The 15,944-nt window shown below is 45.8% G+C and overlaps 1 protein-coding gene across 1 annotated transcript in view; it reads right to left on the reverse strand.

The window, feature by feature from the left end:
• Positions 1 to 7: 7 nt before the first annotated feature.
• LOC121886957 (SH3 and multiple ankyrin repeat domains protein 3-like) overlaps positions 8 to 15,944 on the reverse strand; it is a 55,082-nt gene continuing 39,145 nt past the window's right edge. Inside the window, exons 18-30 of the mRNA XM_042397408.1 lie at positions 15,643 to 15,721; positions 9,930 to 10,012; positions 9,685 to 9,809; positions 8,422 to 8,557; positions 8,159 to 8,239; positions 7,713 to 7,721; positions 7,494 to 7,520; positions 7,343 to 7,399; positions 7,051 to 7,172; positions 6,333 to 6,459; positions 3,004 to 6,238; positions 1,999 to 2,895; positions 8 to 1,702 (exon numbers count right to left, since the gene is read on the reverse strand). Of these exons, the coding sequence (XP_042253342.1) occupies positions 1,651 to 1,702; positions 1,999 to 2,895; positions 3,004 to 6,238; positions 6,333 to 6,459; positions 7,051 to 7,172; positions 7,343 to 7,399; positions 7,494 to 7,520; positions 7,713 to 7,721; positions 8,159 to 8,239; positions 8,422 to 8,557; positions 9,685 to 9,809; positions 9,930 to 10,012; positions 15,643 to 15,721 (5,030 nt within the window). The 3' untranslated portion in view covers positions 8 to 1,650. The remainder of the gene's footprint in view (positions 1,703 to 1,998; positions 2,896 to 3,003; positions 6,239 to 6,332; positions 6,460 to 7,050; positions 7,173 to 7,342; positions 7,400 to 7,493; positions 7,521 to 7,712; positions 7,722 to 8,158; positions 8,240 to 8,421; positions 8,558 to 9,684; positions 9,810 to 9,929; positions 10,013 to 15,642; positions 15,722 to 15,944) is intronic.

Genomic DNA, 15,944 nt, shown 5'->3' on the forward strand with positions numbered 1-15,944 from the left:
CACACTATTTGGAAGACGGAGATTCTTAAAAAGGTTTACATACTTAATGTTATCTTTATTATGCTTTATGTTATCGTTGTCATCATCATCAGTACATATAGATCTATAAACGATGGGTTTTTGCCTTACAGTAGAATTCACTGCAGGGAATGGCTAACTGGCATGTTAAAAAAATCCAGGGCACTCACGTTCACCTCTATGTAACATATACAGTATTTACCTTAAGTTAATCAGTCTGAAAATACCTTTTGTAAAGTGGGACAGAGTATTTCCTTTCAAGGGTTAATGTGTGGAACAGGGAAACATTAGGATTGTCAACTGGTGAGAAGAAAAACAATGTTTTCTGACCATTATAAACAAGTTTTTGGAAAAGGCATTAGAAAGAGAAGGGTGTAGGTCAGGGAAAGCATTTGGCCACCAAGGCAGGCTGACGAACACACACGCACAAAATCAGACACACAGACTCACAAAGGCTGAAGGTTGAGGGAGTCAGGCAAACAGAGAAGCAGTAAAAAGCCCTTTTTGATCACGGCACCTGCTGTGTGAGAGAGAGCGGTCAACATTATGGCATCAAAAGAGGATGGATTCATCCCCTGACCTGTGCTATGGCCATGAATGAACACCGATAAAGTCTAAGAAAAGATGATTTGCAGTTAGAAATGAAATGCAAACCCTTCTCAGTTCCTCTCCAAAATTCCCTCTGCTTTCTATATAATAATCAGGAAAATAATAAAAGGTCATTTCACAACAATATTTTCTCAATATTTGTATATCCTCATTATGCACAACTTGAATTCAACGATTATAAATACCCCGACCAGTTTGAAATGAATGATTGCGATCAGCACTTAGTACAAAACAAATGGTTCTACTAATAGTGAATCCCGTTTAACATGTAAGATATATTTAGTGCTCGCAAAGTACATACATACAAAGCTTATTGGGGCATCCTTTGGGGGAATATGGCAAATATATAAAAGAATACTATTTTTCTCTATCATTTTCTTCTATCATCATTTACAAATAAAACATTTTCTCTCATATTCTGACTTTGGCTCCAGCACTCACAGCCATTAGATACTCTGATCTGCTTAAAGCTACAAACTGATGTCAGGATGTGGTCCTTATGTTTTGTTTTCGCTAGAGTTTCTGGCTCAGCCACAATCAGTAACATTTTATGGGGGTTTACCCCTTAAGCAGCAACTTTTCAACTTCTCAGTGAACTCAGACTGAAGTTTTCTCAGTGCTGCTATGCAGCAGATGGTGTGAGAATCCATCTGTCAGTGTGTGTGTGAGAATATGAGTGTCTATGTGTGTGTATGTGTTTGTCTTTTACAGCACAAAACGGTGTGTTAATTAAATGCCTGTCCATCAAAAGTTTCAAAGTATATTTTCAGTTGAACAGCGTCATTTTCATGATATTCATCGTGCCCTTTCTCGACCAGTTGTCATTTCACAAATTTCAACATTTCTCTACATTTATAACAAATTTTCAAGACAACAATTTTCCCACATATCCAGCCCTTAGTCTAAGTTCATCACAACCTGTTGATGTCCACTGTTCTTCTCTTCCACATCTTCTGTTATTGTTCATCTTTGTCAATTTGTTTCTCTCCCTTTCTTTCATCTTTGAATCACCCCATCACTCTCTCAGTCTGTGTCTCGGGGAGAAGTAGTGACATGCAAAGGAGAGGCGAGTCGCCTGGGGAGAGAAGGAGGGCAAATCAAAGAATAAGAATGGGCAGAAATTAAAATAAAGATGGAGAAAACTAAATAGGATTGATAAAACACAGGTTAATAAGGAGAAAGAGAAAGAGATGGAGGGAAGATGAGATAACTTATCAAACTCTATGCATCTAATGACGAAAGGGGATGGTCCAGCTAACTTGTATGGAAGGAATGAGACACTTTGACTTTCCTTCACCATCCGGTGCTTCCTTTTTGACCTTGCGACCTTGCTGCTTTTAAGTCTTCCAGAGTCTATTAGTCCTCCCTCACCTGTCAGTGAGTTTCTTCAGCGCCCTCTCGATGTTCATCCGATGTCCAACGCGTGTCACTCCCAGGTCCAAGAAGTCATCCTTGGTAAGTGAAGGCAGATGAGATCCATCTATCTCATTGTCTATAAAACGCTCTCTGTGTTCACCCAGGTTTAGGTAAGCCAACCAGTCGGCCACGTCGTACTTGGTCCAGTAGGGTAGGGGCTTGACAGCGAAGGGTTTGGCTGGCGGGGGAGGTGTGAGTTGGGGATAGTTGAGGCATGATGGGCTGGGGGGCAAGTGCATGGGGGAGGAGGCTCCAGAGAGAAAATGGGTGGGGGAGAGAGAGCGGGAGACGAGTAAGGGGTTTGGACTTGGCACACCAGATGGGGAGTACAGTGGAGGTGTTGAAGTCTTGTAGGTATCTCCTAGAGGGATGCCAGGAGAAGGGGGAGTGAGGGGCCCAGGGAAGTCAAAGGGGTTATTGTAGACAGGTGTACTGGGAAGGATGGGGAGGGACGAGGGTCTTGGAGGGGTGGGGTTTGGCTGCTCAGTGTTATAGATAAGAGGGCTAGGAGCACGGCGTCGGGAGACTGAAGACCGCATCTCCTTAGTGGGACTGCACTGGAAATCAAAAGTCTGTCTACGCATCTTAGATCGATGCTTTGGTGACGTTGGGTACGGACAGTAGGTTGGCGAATGGGGAGGGTGTGAGTGAACCGGGGAGGAAGGCATCTGTGGAGAAGGGGAGCGGGTCCAATTGCGCTGAACTGGGACCTGAGGGGAGGGGGAGACTGAAGGAGTGGCCGACAGATTGGGTGTGAGGATCTGACGGTGCTGTGGGGAGGACGTGGGTAAGGGCGAGGTGGAGCGGCCACTGGGGGGGCTGTGAAAAGCATCAGTGAAATCCGCTGAACACCTGAAAGACACACAAAATGAAGCTATTAACTTTAATTCTAACAACAAACTTTAGGTAAAATAAGCTCATAAGCAAACTTTCATTTAATACCAAGGACAACAAACAAACCTGTGCATGGTGGGTGATTTCGGAGTGTGGCTCCAGTCATCCATGCTCTTCATGCTACTCATCTGTTGCAGCTTGGAGCTTAGCTCATTGATGATGCTCGCTTTTACACCAGAAAGAGGTGAGTGGAGCCTACGGCCATCCAAAGCAATACTACCTCTCTGGATTACCTCCCCGCCTTCCTCATGCTCCCCGACCTCACCCCAGCCCACCGACCGAGTGTCCATGGGTCTCTCTAAGCAGGCAGCCAAGGTAGAGCTAAAGCCATCCTCCATTTTGGATCGGCTCAGCTTACGCTTCCTTTCATCTGCCAAAGCTCCGTCTAACCTGGAATCTTCTGGGTTGCTTTGTCTCTGCAACTGCAAGGGAGCAGGGTTGGTGCTGTTCTGCCTACGTAGTGCTACAGACGGGCCTCTCCCTCCCCCCTCCTTGTAATGAGTCATCTTTGGAAACATAGGGTTTGCCAGTTTTGTGCTGTGCACCTCAAATGTTTGCCCACCTGAGTAGGTTGTGCAAGGATCCTGATGCTCATCTCCTTTCTCTCCCTCTTCTCCTCGCCCGTCTCCACCGATCCCTCCCCTCTCTCCTCTCAGCCCTGTCAATCCCAGCATTTCTAAATGGTGGTCGCTACTGCTGTGACTGTCCAGCTCCTCAATCCCGGAATCCACCACAGCATCTTGCCAGTCTCCGCTCTTGGTTATAATAGTAGTGTGATGAGTGTAGTCTGAAGCTTTGCCCCCTGTGCTGAAGCCAGCCTTAGGCCCAGCCATGGTCATGCTGTAGTCAGAGGATGCTGGAGAGGTTGTGGTGGTGGAGGCGGCAGCAGTGGCTGTCATGGTAGTGGTAGCATAGGTCATCGTGGTGGTGAGGGCAGCTGTGCCTCTGTCCTGGGCCAGGATGTGACCACCCACCATTGGGTCATTAGAGCTGCTGTAATAGGGATGAGAATGGGACATGGGTTGGGGTCTATGTAGTGACGTGGGAGGCAGAGCAGCAGTAGAGGTCATGGTGGTGGTGGAGGAAGGGGGAAATATCTGTGGGGACTGAAAAGATGGAGAGAGCGCTGACTGTGTGAGGTTAGCCACCTCGCTGTCATAGGAGGTAAGGCTGGAGGCAGCAGAGTCACCACCCTGCGAAGAAGGTTGGGGTGCGTTTGAGGGCTTGGAAGATGGAAGAGGGGGTGGAGGAGGTGGTGCAACAGCAGCAGACTGTTGACTCGGGTGTTGATGCTGCTGGTGAAACTCCTTGCCTCTCTCGTTCTTACCATTAGCAAACTGTAAAGGAGGTGGCAAAGGATCTACAAAGACGAACTCGTCATCTGCGTCTATTGAGGGAGCTGGTGGAGGGAGAACCATCAATCCTAGACCTCCACCCACTCCTGCTCTTGCCTCTCCCATGGCTTCATGTGCCTGCACTGGGGCTGTGGGGACAGTGTACTGAGGGATGTAGCTGCTGTTGGGAGTGCTGTCCATCTGCAGAAAGGAAGGTCTGCGGGGGGCAGGCTGAGCCGGTGGTGGAGGAGGCTGTATGGGTGGAGCAGATCTACTGTCGTATGTCTCCTTTTCTCTATCTCTCTCTCTGGGGCTTTGTGGGTAATACTGGGTTGAATATTGACTGTTTCTGTCCTCTGAGAAACGAACTCTAAGACCCTCCCTGGGTCCTCCCTCCTTTTCCCTCTCCGTCCTCTCCCCACCTCCTCCTCCCAAACGTAATATCCTTGGTGACTGTGGCCGGCTCATAGATGCAGGCGAGGTGGTGGCGGTGGGGGAGCTTAGGTGGAGGGAGACTGGGGAAGTGTAGGCCGATTGTGTAGGGGTTGCAAAAAGGGAAGGAGTTGGGGTCTGAACAGGGGTGGGGAATGCTCCTACTGTGGACAGCTGCCGACCAAAGTGTCTCTCCTCTCGGCGCGTCCTGCGGTCATCCTTTAGGGCCCTCTCTCTTGCAGCTAGCGCCAGGCCAAGTGGGGACGACGGATCTAGAACTTTCCCTGTAAGTGGGTGGATGAAGGTAGTGGCTGGCTGGGAGCCGTACATTGATGGAGCTGACTTGGGTTGGCCATCCTGACCAAGGACAGGGGAAGAATACTCAGGCAGGCCAAAGGCTGGGGGCATGCTGCTGGAATAGTTCACATAGTTGTCTCCAGAAAACATGCCCTCATCTATAGACTTAGAGGGCCGCAGTCGAGGAGTAGGTACTTCCATTTGTGAGCCCTGTAAAGGCTGAATTCTTGTCCCTAGTGCTCCTCCTCCCTCTCCTGCTCCTCCTCCTGCCTCGCCTTGGATGTCCTCCTCAGATGAGAGGAAGAAAGAAGCACTCTTTCTTCTCATATCACGAAAACGTTCCCTTTCCCTGCGTGCCCCTCCTCCTCCTCCTAAGGCTGTACCGAATGTCGAAGTGTAGTCCAAGTTTTCCAGGTTCTGCTGCGAGGAAACCGAAGTGGCAACAGTTGATGAAGGCAAGGAGGTGGATGGGGGGAGCTGAGGTGGTAAGGGGGTGAGTGGTGAGGGTAGACTGGTATTGGGGCTGTCTTGGGTTGCATCTGCAGAGGTCTGGTCCTCTACATCTGGTGAGGGCTCGGCCTCCATACTGCTACCCTGACTGCTTCGGCCACTGCTGCTGGTGGAGGGCGCTTTGACAATGATGGTGGGAATGGGGATGGAGCTCTTGTCTTTGGCACCACCCCCTTTTCCTCTGTGCTGTCGCAACCCATCTTCTACTTTAGATTGCTTCATCAGAGCTCCTCGACCGCCTCTCTTGGCACCCCCCCTGCCAACCCCTCCACTCTGCTCCCGGGTGGCCATATGTGGATGATGTGGTGGTGCTTGTTGGGCCTTAGGCTTAGCACTTGTTGGTGGTGTAGCACTGCTGTAGCCTCTCCTTAACCCTCCCATTTTGCCGCCACCTCTCCTGGGTGCCTCTGTCTCCCTGATGCAAAGTCCATCCGATTGTCTGCGTAGGGTGGGGACCATGACCTGCTGGTTCATCCCACCAGGTCCTCCCCTCTCCCAGCCTGCTTGAGTAGGATGCCCTGGTTGGGAGTGGAGCTGGTAGTGAGCTTGAGATACAGGGGGTATGGGCATAGCAGGCCCTCTCCCAGGATGAGGACCTGCGGATAAAGGCGGTTCTGGGGCGGATGTGTTAGGGGGTGGGGGGATTTCTTCTGGTCCCGGCACTGACAGGCTACGAGCCAGCTTCATAGCAGGTGGGTGAAGGTACTGCCTCTCCTCCTCTGTTACACCTGAGGACAAGGACACAGGCAGTTACAAGCAGACACTTGAAAACAAACTCATATATTGAGCAGGCAGAAATCGTTCCGTGATAATAAGCGTTACCAATAGATTTTTGACGCATCATGACTGCATGCTGAGGACCGTGGCCTGGTTGAAAATGAGCTTGGTTGTAGGTAAAACCTGGTCCGGGCTGCACCATATTCACTGATGATTGCTGCTCGTACGTTGGCTTCAGGTAATACATTATAGAAGAAGAAAAGGGAGCATTTGAAGAAGAATTTGAAGAGAAAGGGGGAATAAAGAGAATAGAGGAAACATTTACTCAGATATAATCGAATAAAATGGATGTTGGCTGATCTGATATACATTATAATGCAATACAGCAGAACCAGTCCAAGTATTAGTGTATCAGCCAACAGAGAATACATGAATGGACACAACCTGACTCACACTTAAACAAATGTTTTGGTGTGGGTGGTCAATTGTCAATCATTTTCTGTTAAGTACAGTGAGGGCAGCAGAACACACATACAGCTAAGAAAAAGAAAGACCAAGGTGCTTTATAGATAGGAATCGTTTTTTTGCAGGCATTAGTCACTTCCATGACTAAATATGTGCTATATTGTAAAGCAGTGTAGAAACTCTCTTATATATGTGAATCTGGTATTGCAGGGCTAAGAGAGAGTTTCACAGCTGTCCAGTATTTCTCAATGTTAATACTTTGTTGATAATAGGGAAATTGAGTCAAAAAAGCCAGCAGGCCCCCAAATTATGGTAACAACCATAACTAGAACCATTTCCTTTCAATTCCCAACAGTACCTCATTGGAGACATTGGGAACAATACTCTTGCTCCTGTCCCTCTTGCCCCCGTGACCTCTCTGGCCCTGGTTGTCTGATGTAATAGTGTGTTGGGCAGCAGCCAAGATTTCATCCAGTTTATCTAAAACAAAGACAGATCAGGGTTAGGGCAGAAAAGAAAGGTAGTGTGAGAGGGAGCATAAAATAAAAGCAGAAACATGAAACGGAGAATTTCAGTGAGCCCCCTACTGTTCCCCTATGGTTTAAAAACACCCTCTTACAGTATAACAAGAGCCGTGAGTGATTTCTTACTTAGTGCCATCTGATAGACTGTCCTTTTCTTATCAGGACCCTGAGAGGACTCGTATTCTGAAAAAAGAGGAGAAAAAAAGAGCATCAAACAGGCTGACTTTTAATTAAAGCTCAGGGGCTGATAGGGGTAATGATAAAGGCTGATATTCACCTGCTTTCTTTTTCCATGGAGAGGCAGCTGTAGCATACATAATTCGGGAAACAGAAATTAGGTGTGACTAGAACCGCTGTGTAGTCATATGTATAACGCAGATGAAAGGATGAAATACATACTCAGACACATGTGATGGTGTGAAAGCAGAAGTGATGAAAGGGATGGTGATGGGGACGGAAATGATAATGAGGGCACACAAATCCATGATTCTCCCACCTTTGTCCACTGTATGCAGCACATGGAGTTCAGAAGAAAAAGAGACAAAGAGCAGTTTGTTAGCATTTCACAACATGCAACTGCTATCTTAGCGTCGCTGTTTAATTATCACCTTTCTTCTTCCTAAGTAATATCAAAAGTGCAAAAAAGGCTCCTTCCCTATCAAAACATTGCTAATGTAAAAAGATGAAATTGCACCTATACAGGCAAATTTTCTTGGCTCTCTGCGTTAACTTGGTTAATATTTAATGCTGTGTTTCCCTAATACTACTATGATACTGTACCACCACCCTGCAGACAAGGTTCTAACCCACCTAAAAGAAACTATGTAATGCTATTCCCCTGCATAAAAAGGAAAACTCAATTTATTTTTTTACATTTTCTTTCCAGACATCCCCTTCTCTGTATTCTTTGCATTCAGTCCTTTGTCCCCTCCATCATCTTACCCATGTCTTCCAGCTCTGATGTCATTGACTTGGAGCGCAGGGCAATGGCAGGAGGAGTCAGTCTTTTAGTCTGCTGCGGTGCTGCCAAGGGAAGCCAGCCAAATTCAGACTTAATGTTTAGTATTCTCGTATAAACATGCAGTCACCACCAATGACAACCACATTGCAACAGGCATTTAGGGTGAAGTAAACATGCAATCAGCTTTATCATCTCATCATAAACACATGACGGAAATGACATACAAGGAAAATTTGATGCTTACCTTTCTTCCGAGCAGTGTCCTCCAGTTCAGGGTTTCGAGCGACCATCACAACCTTCACCATGAGACTGTTGCCGCCCTGTCGGATCATGTTGACCACCTGCCGGTGGCCAACCTTCACTACATTCTGGCCGTTCACCTGACAGAGACAAAAACACAGAAGGACTGAATGCAGAATCAGATGATGTTTTGCATTAATTTCCATTTAAATAAAGAATCAACTCGGGTTACAGGGGGTGGACACAAAAACAGAAACACCTTACGGTACAGAGTGATATAGCTTTCTTGTGTACGGCATACTTTATGTTTTTTAAGACTTAGCTTCACACTAAGCACCAGCAGTTCAGGCAACAGCTACAGTAAATCTCAGTTACAAAGGCTTGGGCTGCTACATAAGTGAGTCATATTAGGTTGAATACCAATTAGCAGTATGTGTCAGCTTTAATAGAGGTTTGACACCATTTTTAGAAGTGAGCTCTCAAGGCAAAAAAAGTTGCATAACATAACTTTTAAAGGTACAAGGTCAGTGAGGACCAGCAGTTAGAAGTACAGCAGACCCTAAACAACTCTGACAAAAAGAAACCAGATAGACAGTACAGTAACAGTCAAAAGTTTGGACACACTTTTGTGTTCAAACTTTTTACTGGTACTGTATGCTTAACAACACTATAAAAACTATGGCCTGAAAAATACAATTGTTGCATTGAGTGCATGACAGTGAAGAAAACACTTATTATAGTACATTTCTTCAGTCTACAAGAAGTTAAACCCCTCGCTCAAAGCATATTATCAATATGTCATGTAGCTTGTTACGCTTGTTGCCTGGTAGTCATTTGATGATATTATCAGGAGATTTCTGCCTGTTTTACCATGGAGTTGCCTTTATATTCCTGTTGAATCTCCCCTGAGTCTTAAAGGAAACTCTGGATCTGTGATTCTGAAGGACTGACACCAAAACCTGGCATTTACTTTAGTGTTCATGTTTCAGATATCTGAGGATTCTGCTGCTATCCAAGTCAACTGTAGCTGCATAGGAAATATCCTATGATGAGGCCGCACTACTTGCTTGGTTGGAAATCCAAAAAGTATACTCTGAAACATCAACACTGACCCAGAAAGGCAAGGTGCATTTGCAAAAGGGAATTTATTGTTTTATAAATCTATTGTAACTTCTGAATAAGGCACATTATTGATAAACAGGACCTCTGATTAAATTCCATGATGGGTTCAGTTGGTGTGTTAGTCCAAATTACAGCTTGTCCATACCTCAATGAGGAAATCCCCCATCCTCAGGCCCGCCCTCCACGCCACACCCCCCTCATCGACAGACTCCAGGTACTGCAAGGCGGGGAAGGCTGGCGTCGGAGTGAACTCCTCTATGGGAGTCTGAGCTGCAGATAACAAGAACATGGGTTTGAAAATGAGGGAGTGAGAGATACATTAGATAGAGAGAAAAAGAGCATGAGACTAAGAAAATCTATAGAGACTGAATTTTTGGAGACGAAGCTCACCTTTGGCTCCCCTAAGCACAAAGCCAAAGCCCTCATTGTCTTTCTTCTGTAGGAGCACTGTCTTCTCCTTAATGATGTAGTCACTTAGAGGGAGTAAAGATGGGGCAGAGAAGAAGAGGAGAGGAGGATGGAGAGAGACAGGGAGAAAAGGAGAGAGAATTGGAGAAGAGGAGAGCTATATGACTTCTATAGAAACAGAAAAGTCTTATTGTCATGCAAATAAAGCATTTTCTGAATGTGGAAAACAGCTATACTGCATCACATTATGAAATCACACTGCAGCAAAAGATAGGTTGGCTTGACAATGTCATACAAAAAAAAAAAAACGCTGGTGAACCAAAGGGTTGATGGCTGGGATATTGTTAATATCACAATGGGAGGAAGTGTACATGAGATGACATTCCATACTATGGACTAATCCAGCCGAAGCTGACGAGCACTGGGCCGGGGAAACGCCACATTAGAAAAATGTTCACATACACTTCACTGGTAATGGAAACTTCCAAATGCACCTAAATCGCTGCATTAGCTTTCAACGCCTCTGGCAGCTTTTTGCAAGGATACTGCTTTACCGACTCCAGCGCACCACTACCGGTCATACATGACACTTCAAATTATGTAGAAGAAGAAGTCAGACAGGCCTCTAATCTCTTTCCACAAACAGCTCCTCTAGCTCAAAGACTGGGAAACAGGGATCACAGTGATGCAATCTTATTACAGTACGAGATGGTTGGAGTAGTGTAACGGCTGGCCCAGGAAGCTGCTTCATTATTCTATTACCATGTCTCGGACTTTTGGCCAAGCTGCTTTACAACCTTTTCTCTAATATAGGGCTGGTTAAATGGACTCCACACTGCCACACAGCCACATCTCATGACTCATTTCTGGACTTGACTTTCTAACAATGTCAATTCACCCTGGTTCTGTTAGAAAGCCCAGGGCTTGAGCAGCGCTGGATGATTTAAGAGGAATTTCAGATATTTCTTTCCTAAGCAGCTCATTTCTGTGTTAGTTTGTGCTCCTCAACTTAACTGAAACTGACACTGCAACTGAAATCAAATCGAAGGATCTGATTTCCTAGAAGAACTGACCTGTGAGCGAATAAGACAAGTAGCCTGGTCAAAGAGGTCTTTATTTATAGTGATAGCTCGGCTGCCAAAACATTGCAGTATCAATACCCTGGGAATACCCAGGACATAATTTCCAATGTGGGTCCAATTTTTGTCCCTCCTTTTTTTAAATGTGAAGTTTTTGTGAATTTTGTGTGTTCACACCAGGACTTTCATGGGAAATAGTGACTATAGTTGGGAGTTTTTGTGCCCTGAATTTAAACCTCTCAAGCAGTGCTTTCTCTCAAGCTGCACACAAATTCGATCAGCAGACCCAAAACCCAACTGTGGCTCTTAACTATCTGTAATCTAAACCTAAACACAACCATCTGATTGGCTGCCTGACAACAAGGTCTGCAACCAGGCATTCATCTTGGTAACTTGGTTGTGTAACCACTCAGAAAAAAGCAATATATGATTTACAAATGTCGTCATTTTGATTCACTTTTAGGTTTCAGGCTTAAAGTTTTCGTTTATGTCTTGCAGAGGACCCCATCCCTGCCACTTCTGAAACCAAATATACATCCATGTGTATACTGGTACTAAAGTAATAATCACAGTATAATATTATATTCCGCACTGTCTCTTGCGGCACAGACCCAGCGAGTTTGTGTGTATTTAATCCGGCAGAGCATTGAATAAATGAAGTTTGGCTGTGGAATCACAGAGGTGCAGAAGAGTCATGAGCGTTGGCCTACAGGGATGAAGATCCAGACTTCGACACCAAGCCGTAACTTTAGCACTGAGCAGATGATTGCTAGTTTCTCCTACTGAGGTCCATCGCTTGTGTGTTCTCCATCAATGTTACTGTTTCGCCAACGCACAGCCGCCTTCCAGCCATCTGCTCCTCACACCTCATTCCTTTTTCTCTCACCCTGTCTTCCATCATGCTTTCCCTCTCTGAGGATCAAAGTAACATGGAGTGGGTGGACGGATCCATCGGGCTCTCAATGTATCCAGTTCTACAAGGGGGGAACATGGCCAGTGTTGGTCCTCCAGGTGGTTCTAACTTGTGTTGCTGGCTTGCAGTAACACACCTGGTCCCCTGTACACGTATAGCTCGTTCAGCTCTTCAATAACTATATTAACCATCCTGCTCTGGCCAATTAGGGCCATAAAAAGCGCAAAAGTCCCTGGTTAATCTCTGATGGCTAGTAGGATATTCTCTCTGAACTGGATCCAATGGAGCTGTAAGCCTACTGGAGACCTGAGTTATTATGTACCCTCCTGAGTCATCCTCTCCTCTATCCACAATTACTGAGAAAAAAGGCAGCTTTTTAACCATTCACCTGCTGAATATACATGCAGATAGACTGGCTATATGGGGACAATACCCACACACCACAAGTGAAGCACTTGACGGATGTTAATGACACACACTGTGGATGGAGACGTGGTAGATGCGTAAGATGTAAAGCACATATACATATATATATGTACATACTGTAGGAGATACTCCCACAGCAATCAAGCACTATGACGTATACACTTATATGTGAAAACCCCATATATTTTATTCAGTGTGTATAGTCGCATGCACACACACATAAACACCAATGCATGCACACACAGACATACACAGAAATGACCGGTATCTCAAATTAGAGCTCGAAAGGAACTGACTTATGGACTCACTCACTTTCATTCTTTTGTACAGTCAAAATAACACACATTTTTAATCATACAATGAGATAAATTAGAAAAAAAGGGATGTGACAGTAGCATTTTTAAAGGAACAGAGGTAAATGGGAACTCCCAGTGAATGAAAAACATCTGCTTAAAGAAATCATGACTCAAAGAGAATGAAATACACCCACACTGTCTGACTGAAATGCATCAATATGTGCTCCCTTTCACGCACTAACACACACGCACACGGCGTTCAGAGACACACGAGAGGAAGACACAGGAATAAACATGCTGCAGAGTCTCCATTCAATATCCACTTCTGTCCCACAGATATTCACATGCATAGGAAAAAATACAAATTCAAGACACATACACACACGCACACTCGGAGACACACACACACACACAAACATACACGCACACAGAATACATAGCTTATTAGTCTGTCTTGAAAAGGCACGGCCTCTCAATAGCATCATCTACCTCTCCCCTCTCTCCATTGTCCTCTCCTCACATCCATAGCCAGCCAATGAATGAGGAAACAGCCGCTACCTGTAAATGAACCACACGCTCCTGTTTCTGGGGCCCAGTGACGGCCACGAAGAAGAGAGGGAGAGAGAGAAATCTCTCTCTCCGCATCCCCCCATTGCCATGTCCCCCCCTCCTCTCTCTCGCACGCACTCTCCACCACCACCACCTCCTCCTCCCTTCTCCCTCCTCCCTCCTCCTCCCGGTCTTCCAGCGAGAGCTCAGGCGGAGAGAGCCGCGAGAGTGGATGAGAGAGAGCGAGAGAGGTGGGGAGTGAGGAGGGGAGAGAGAGTGTGCTGGTCTGCACCCCGCATACTTCAGACAAGAGGAAGACAATGTTAAAGCATGAGAGAGAGAGAGAGAAAGAGAATACCAGAGATTATCACAGCAGTGTGTGTGTGTGTGTGTGTGTGTGTGTGTGTGTGTGTGTGGATGAGAGGAAGAGGGGTTTGGTTGCAAAATAGGGGAGACGGAGGGCTGAATTTGCCGGGTGGGGATGCGGGGGATGGGTATAGATGTGTGGCGACAGAGAGAGAGAGAGAGAGAGAGAGAGACAACGCTTGCATTTGCACATCCACTGACTGGTGTATCACAGATTCACTAACAGCTGATTCCCACCCTGGATTTACTCATACACACACATTTGCCAACTTTCCTCTCGCTCCCTCCTCTCCTCTAAACCGTAACGCAGAGCTGTCATCACCACACAGACTAAAAAACACTCTTCCTCTCTCTATCTCTCACTGAAATAGTAATTGACATTCTCCCAAATGCCTAGCTGCGGTGAGGGAACATGCACCGGATCACCTTGCTCTTAATTGAGCACCACTTCACCACGGTGCTGCAATTATGCTTAACCAACTTAACACAGGTAATATAACCCCAGCGGCTGCTATTTCCATTTAGAACACAACCACAGCTGCATTAAAGTGAATGCCTTTTTGAATGACAGTAAGAGCTGCTAAGCACAAGGGTAATGTCAGCCACAATGTGTAAGAGGCTGTAAAACCCCGGGGTGGCTACTGGTAAGTCCTTCCCACTAGCCCAGGGACCTAACCAACGCTCCAGCCTCCCCATGACTCATCAGCAGGATGAGGTATATATATATATATGCAAAGACACAGGCATATTCACACACACACTAACTCTCAAACAAACATGTACAGCTTCATAATACACAACTACAGCTGCCCAGGGCTGGGATGCAGCTTCAGACAGATGCCATGGAGGAGGAGAAGAACCCCCCACCCCCCTCCCTCCACCATTCATTATGGCATTATTGTGTTCAGTGTAAACAAGCACAAGAGAGGGGAGAGAGTGAGGCGTGTGGATGGAAGTATCAAAGAGACAAGTGCGTTTGTCTGGTGGAGTCAAAAGGGGCAGAGCTGAAAATGACATGGCTGCTCTTTGTGCTTTCATCGCTGACGTGTTCACACGGCGAAACAATAGAGAACAAGCGCTGTTCAGGATCAGCAGAAAACAGACGCATGCAGCACTCAGGAAGACATGAAGGCACAGCAGGTCAAACCAGAGGGCTCATACACACACACACACACACACACACACACACACACACACACACACACACAGACACAAAAAAACAACAACAAGAACATCCCGTTGCTAACAAAACACCAGTGTGTCAACTATTTCAATCACCTTGACTGGCCTCACCGTCTTCCCTTACAGCAATAAACCAGAGAGCAGACAGTTCAGTTGCTGCCCACGCTCATGTGACACACCGCAGTTAGAACTATATCAGGGGCTGCAGCCAATCAGGGTTCACCTGGTTTTTATTAGTCCGTCTATTCTCTAAACCGCTATCCTGTTAAGGATCATGAGGGGCTGGAGCCTGTCCCAGCATGCATTGGGTGAGAGGTCGGGGTGCACTTAGGAACAGGTAATCTGATTAAAGGGCAAAGACAACTCAAACACACCTCTCCAGCAATTTAGACTTCCCAGTATCGATTAATCTGGTTGGCTTGGTCTATGAAATATCAGATGATAGATGAAAAATGTTAGTTGTCACTTCCTGCTGCCCAGTATGATGACTTGAAATTTCTTGTTTTGTCTGACCAACAGTCAGAAACCCAAAAATATTCAGTGTACAGTTATATTAAACAGAGAAAAGCAGCAAATCTTCACATTTGAGAAGGTGGAACCTGCAAATGTTTGACATTTCTATTTAAAAAGTGACCAAAAACAATTAATAGATTATCAAAATAGTTGCTGACTAATATTCTGTTGATCGACTAATCGATTAATTGTTGCAGCTCTACTTTCCAGATCACTGTAATTCTTTCTTAGCCATCTCAAGTTAAAGGCAGCATTCTGACCTCACTGTTGGATTAAAGCTGACACGTCATTGTTACTCACTTATTGACTATCTGAATGACTGAATGATCACTGATCGTAAGAACCGCAGCAACTCGTCACTGGACTCTTACCTGGGGCCATCAGTGCCATCGTAGGCTCCCACAGTGACGTTACGGAAAAGCTTCCTCTTGGCTTTCTCACTGCGCGTCTCTGCAAGGCACATGATAGCAGAACATATGCTCAATTTAAACTTCTAGCTTCCGTCTTGACACTTCTGTCTTTTTGTAGACGTGTCGTGTCCTCAGCACAACACACAAATGAATCAAATATATTTACACCCTGTTTTTTTTTGTGTCCTCTACGTGGCATATGGTTTGCACACTGCGTGAACAGTGCAGCTGTGAAAATAGGAGCAAAGTGAATGTCTTGTTCT

Source organism: Thunnus maccoyii, chromosome 20, assembly GCF_910596095.1.
Source record: "Thunnus maccoyii chromosome 20, fThuMac1.1, whole genome shotgun sequence".
NCBI lineage: Eukaryota > Metazoa > Chordata > Actinopteri > Scombriformes > Scombridae > Thunnus > Thunnus maccoyii.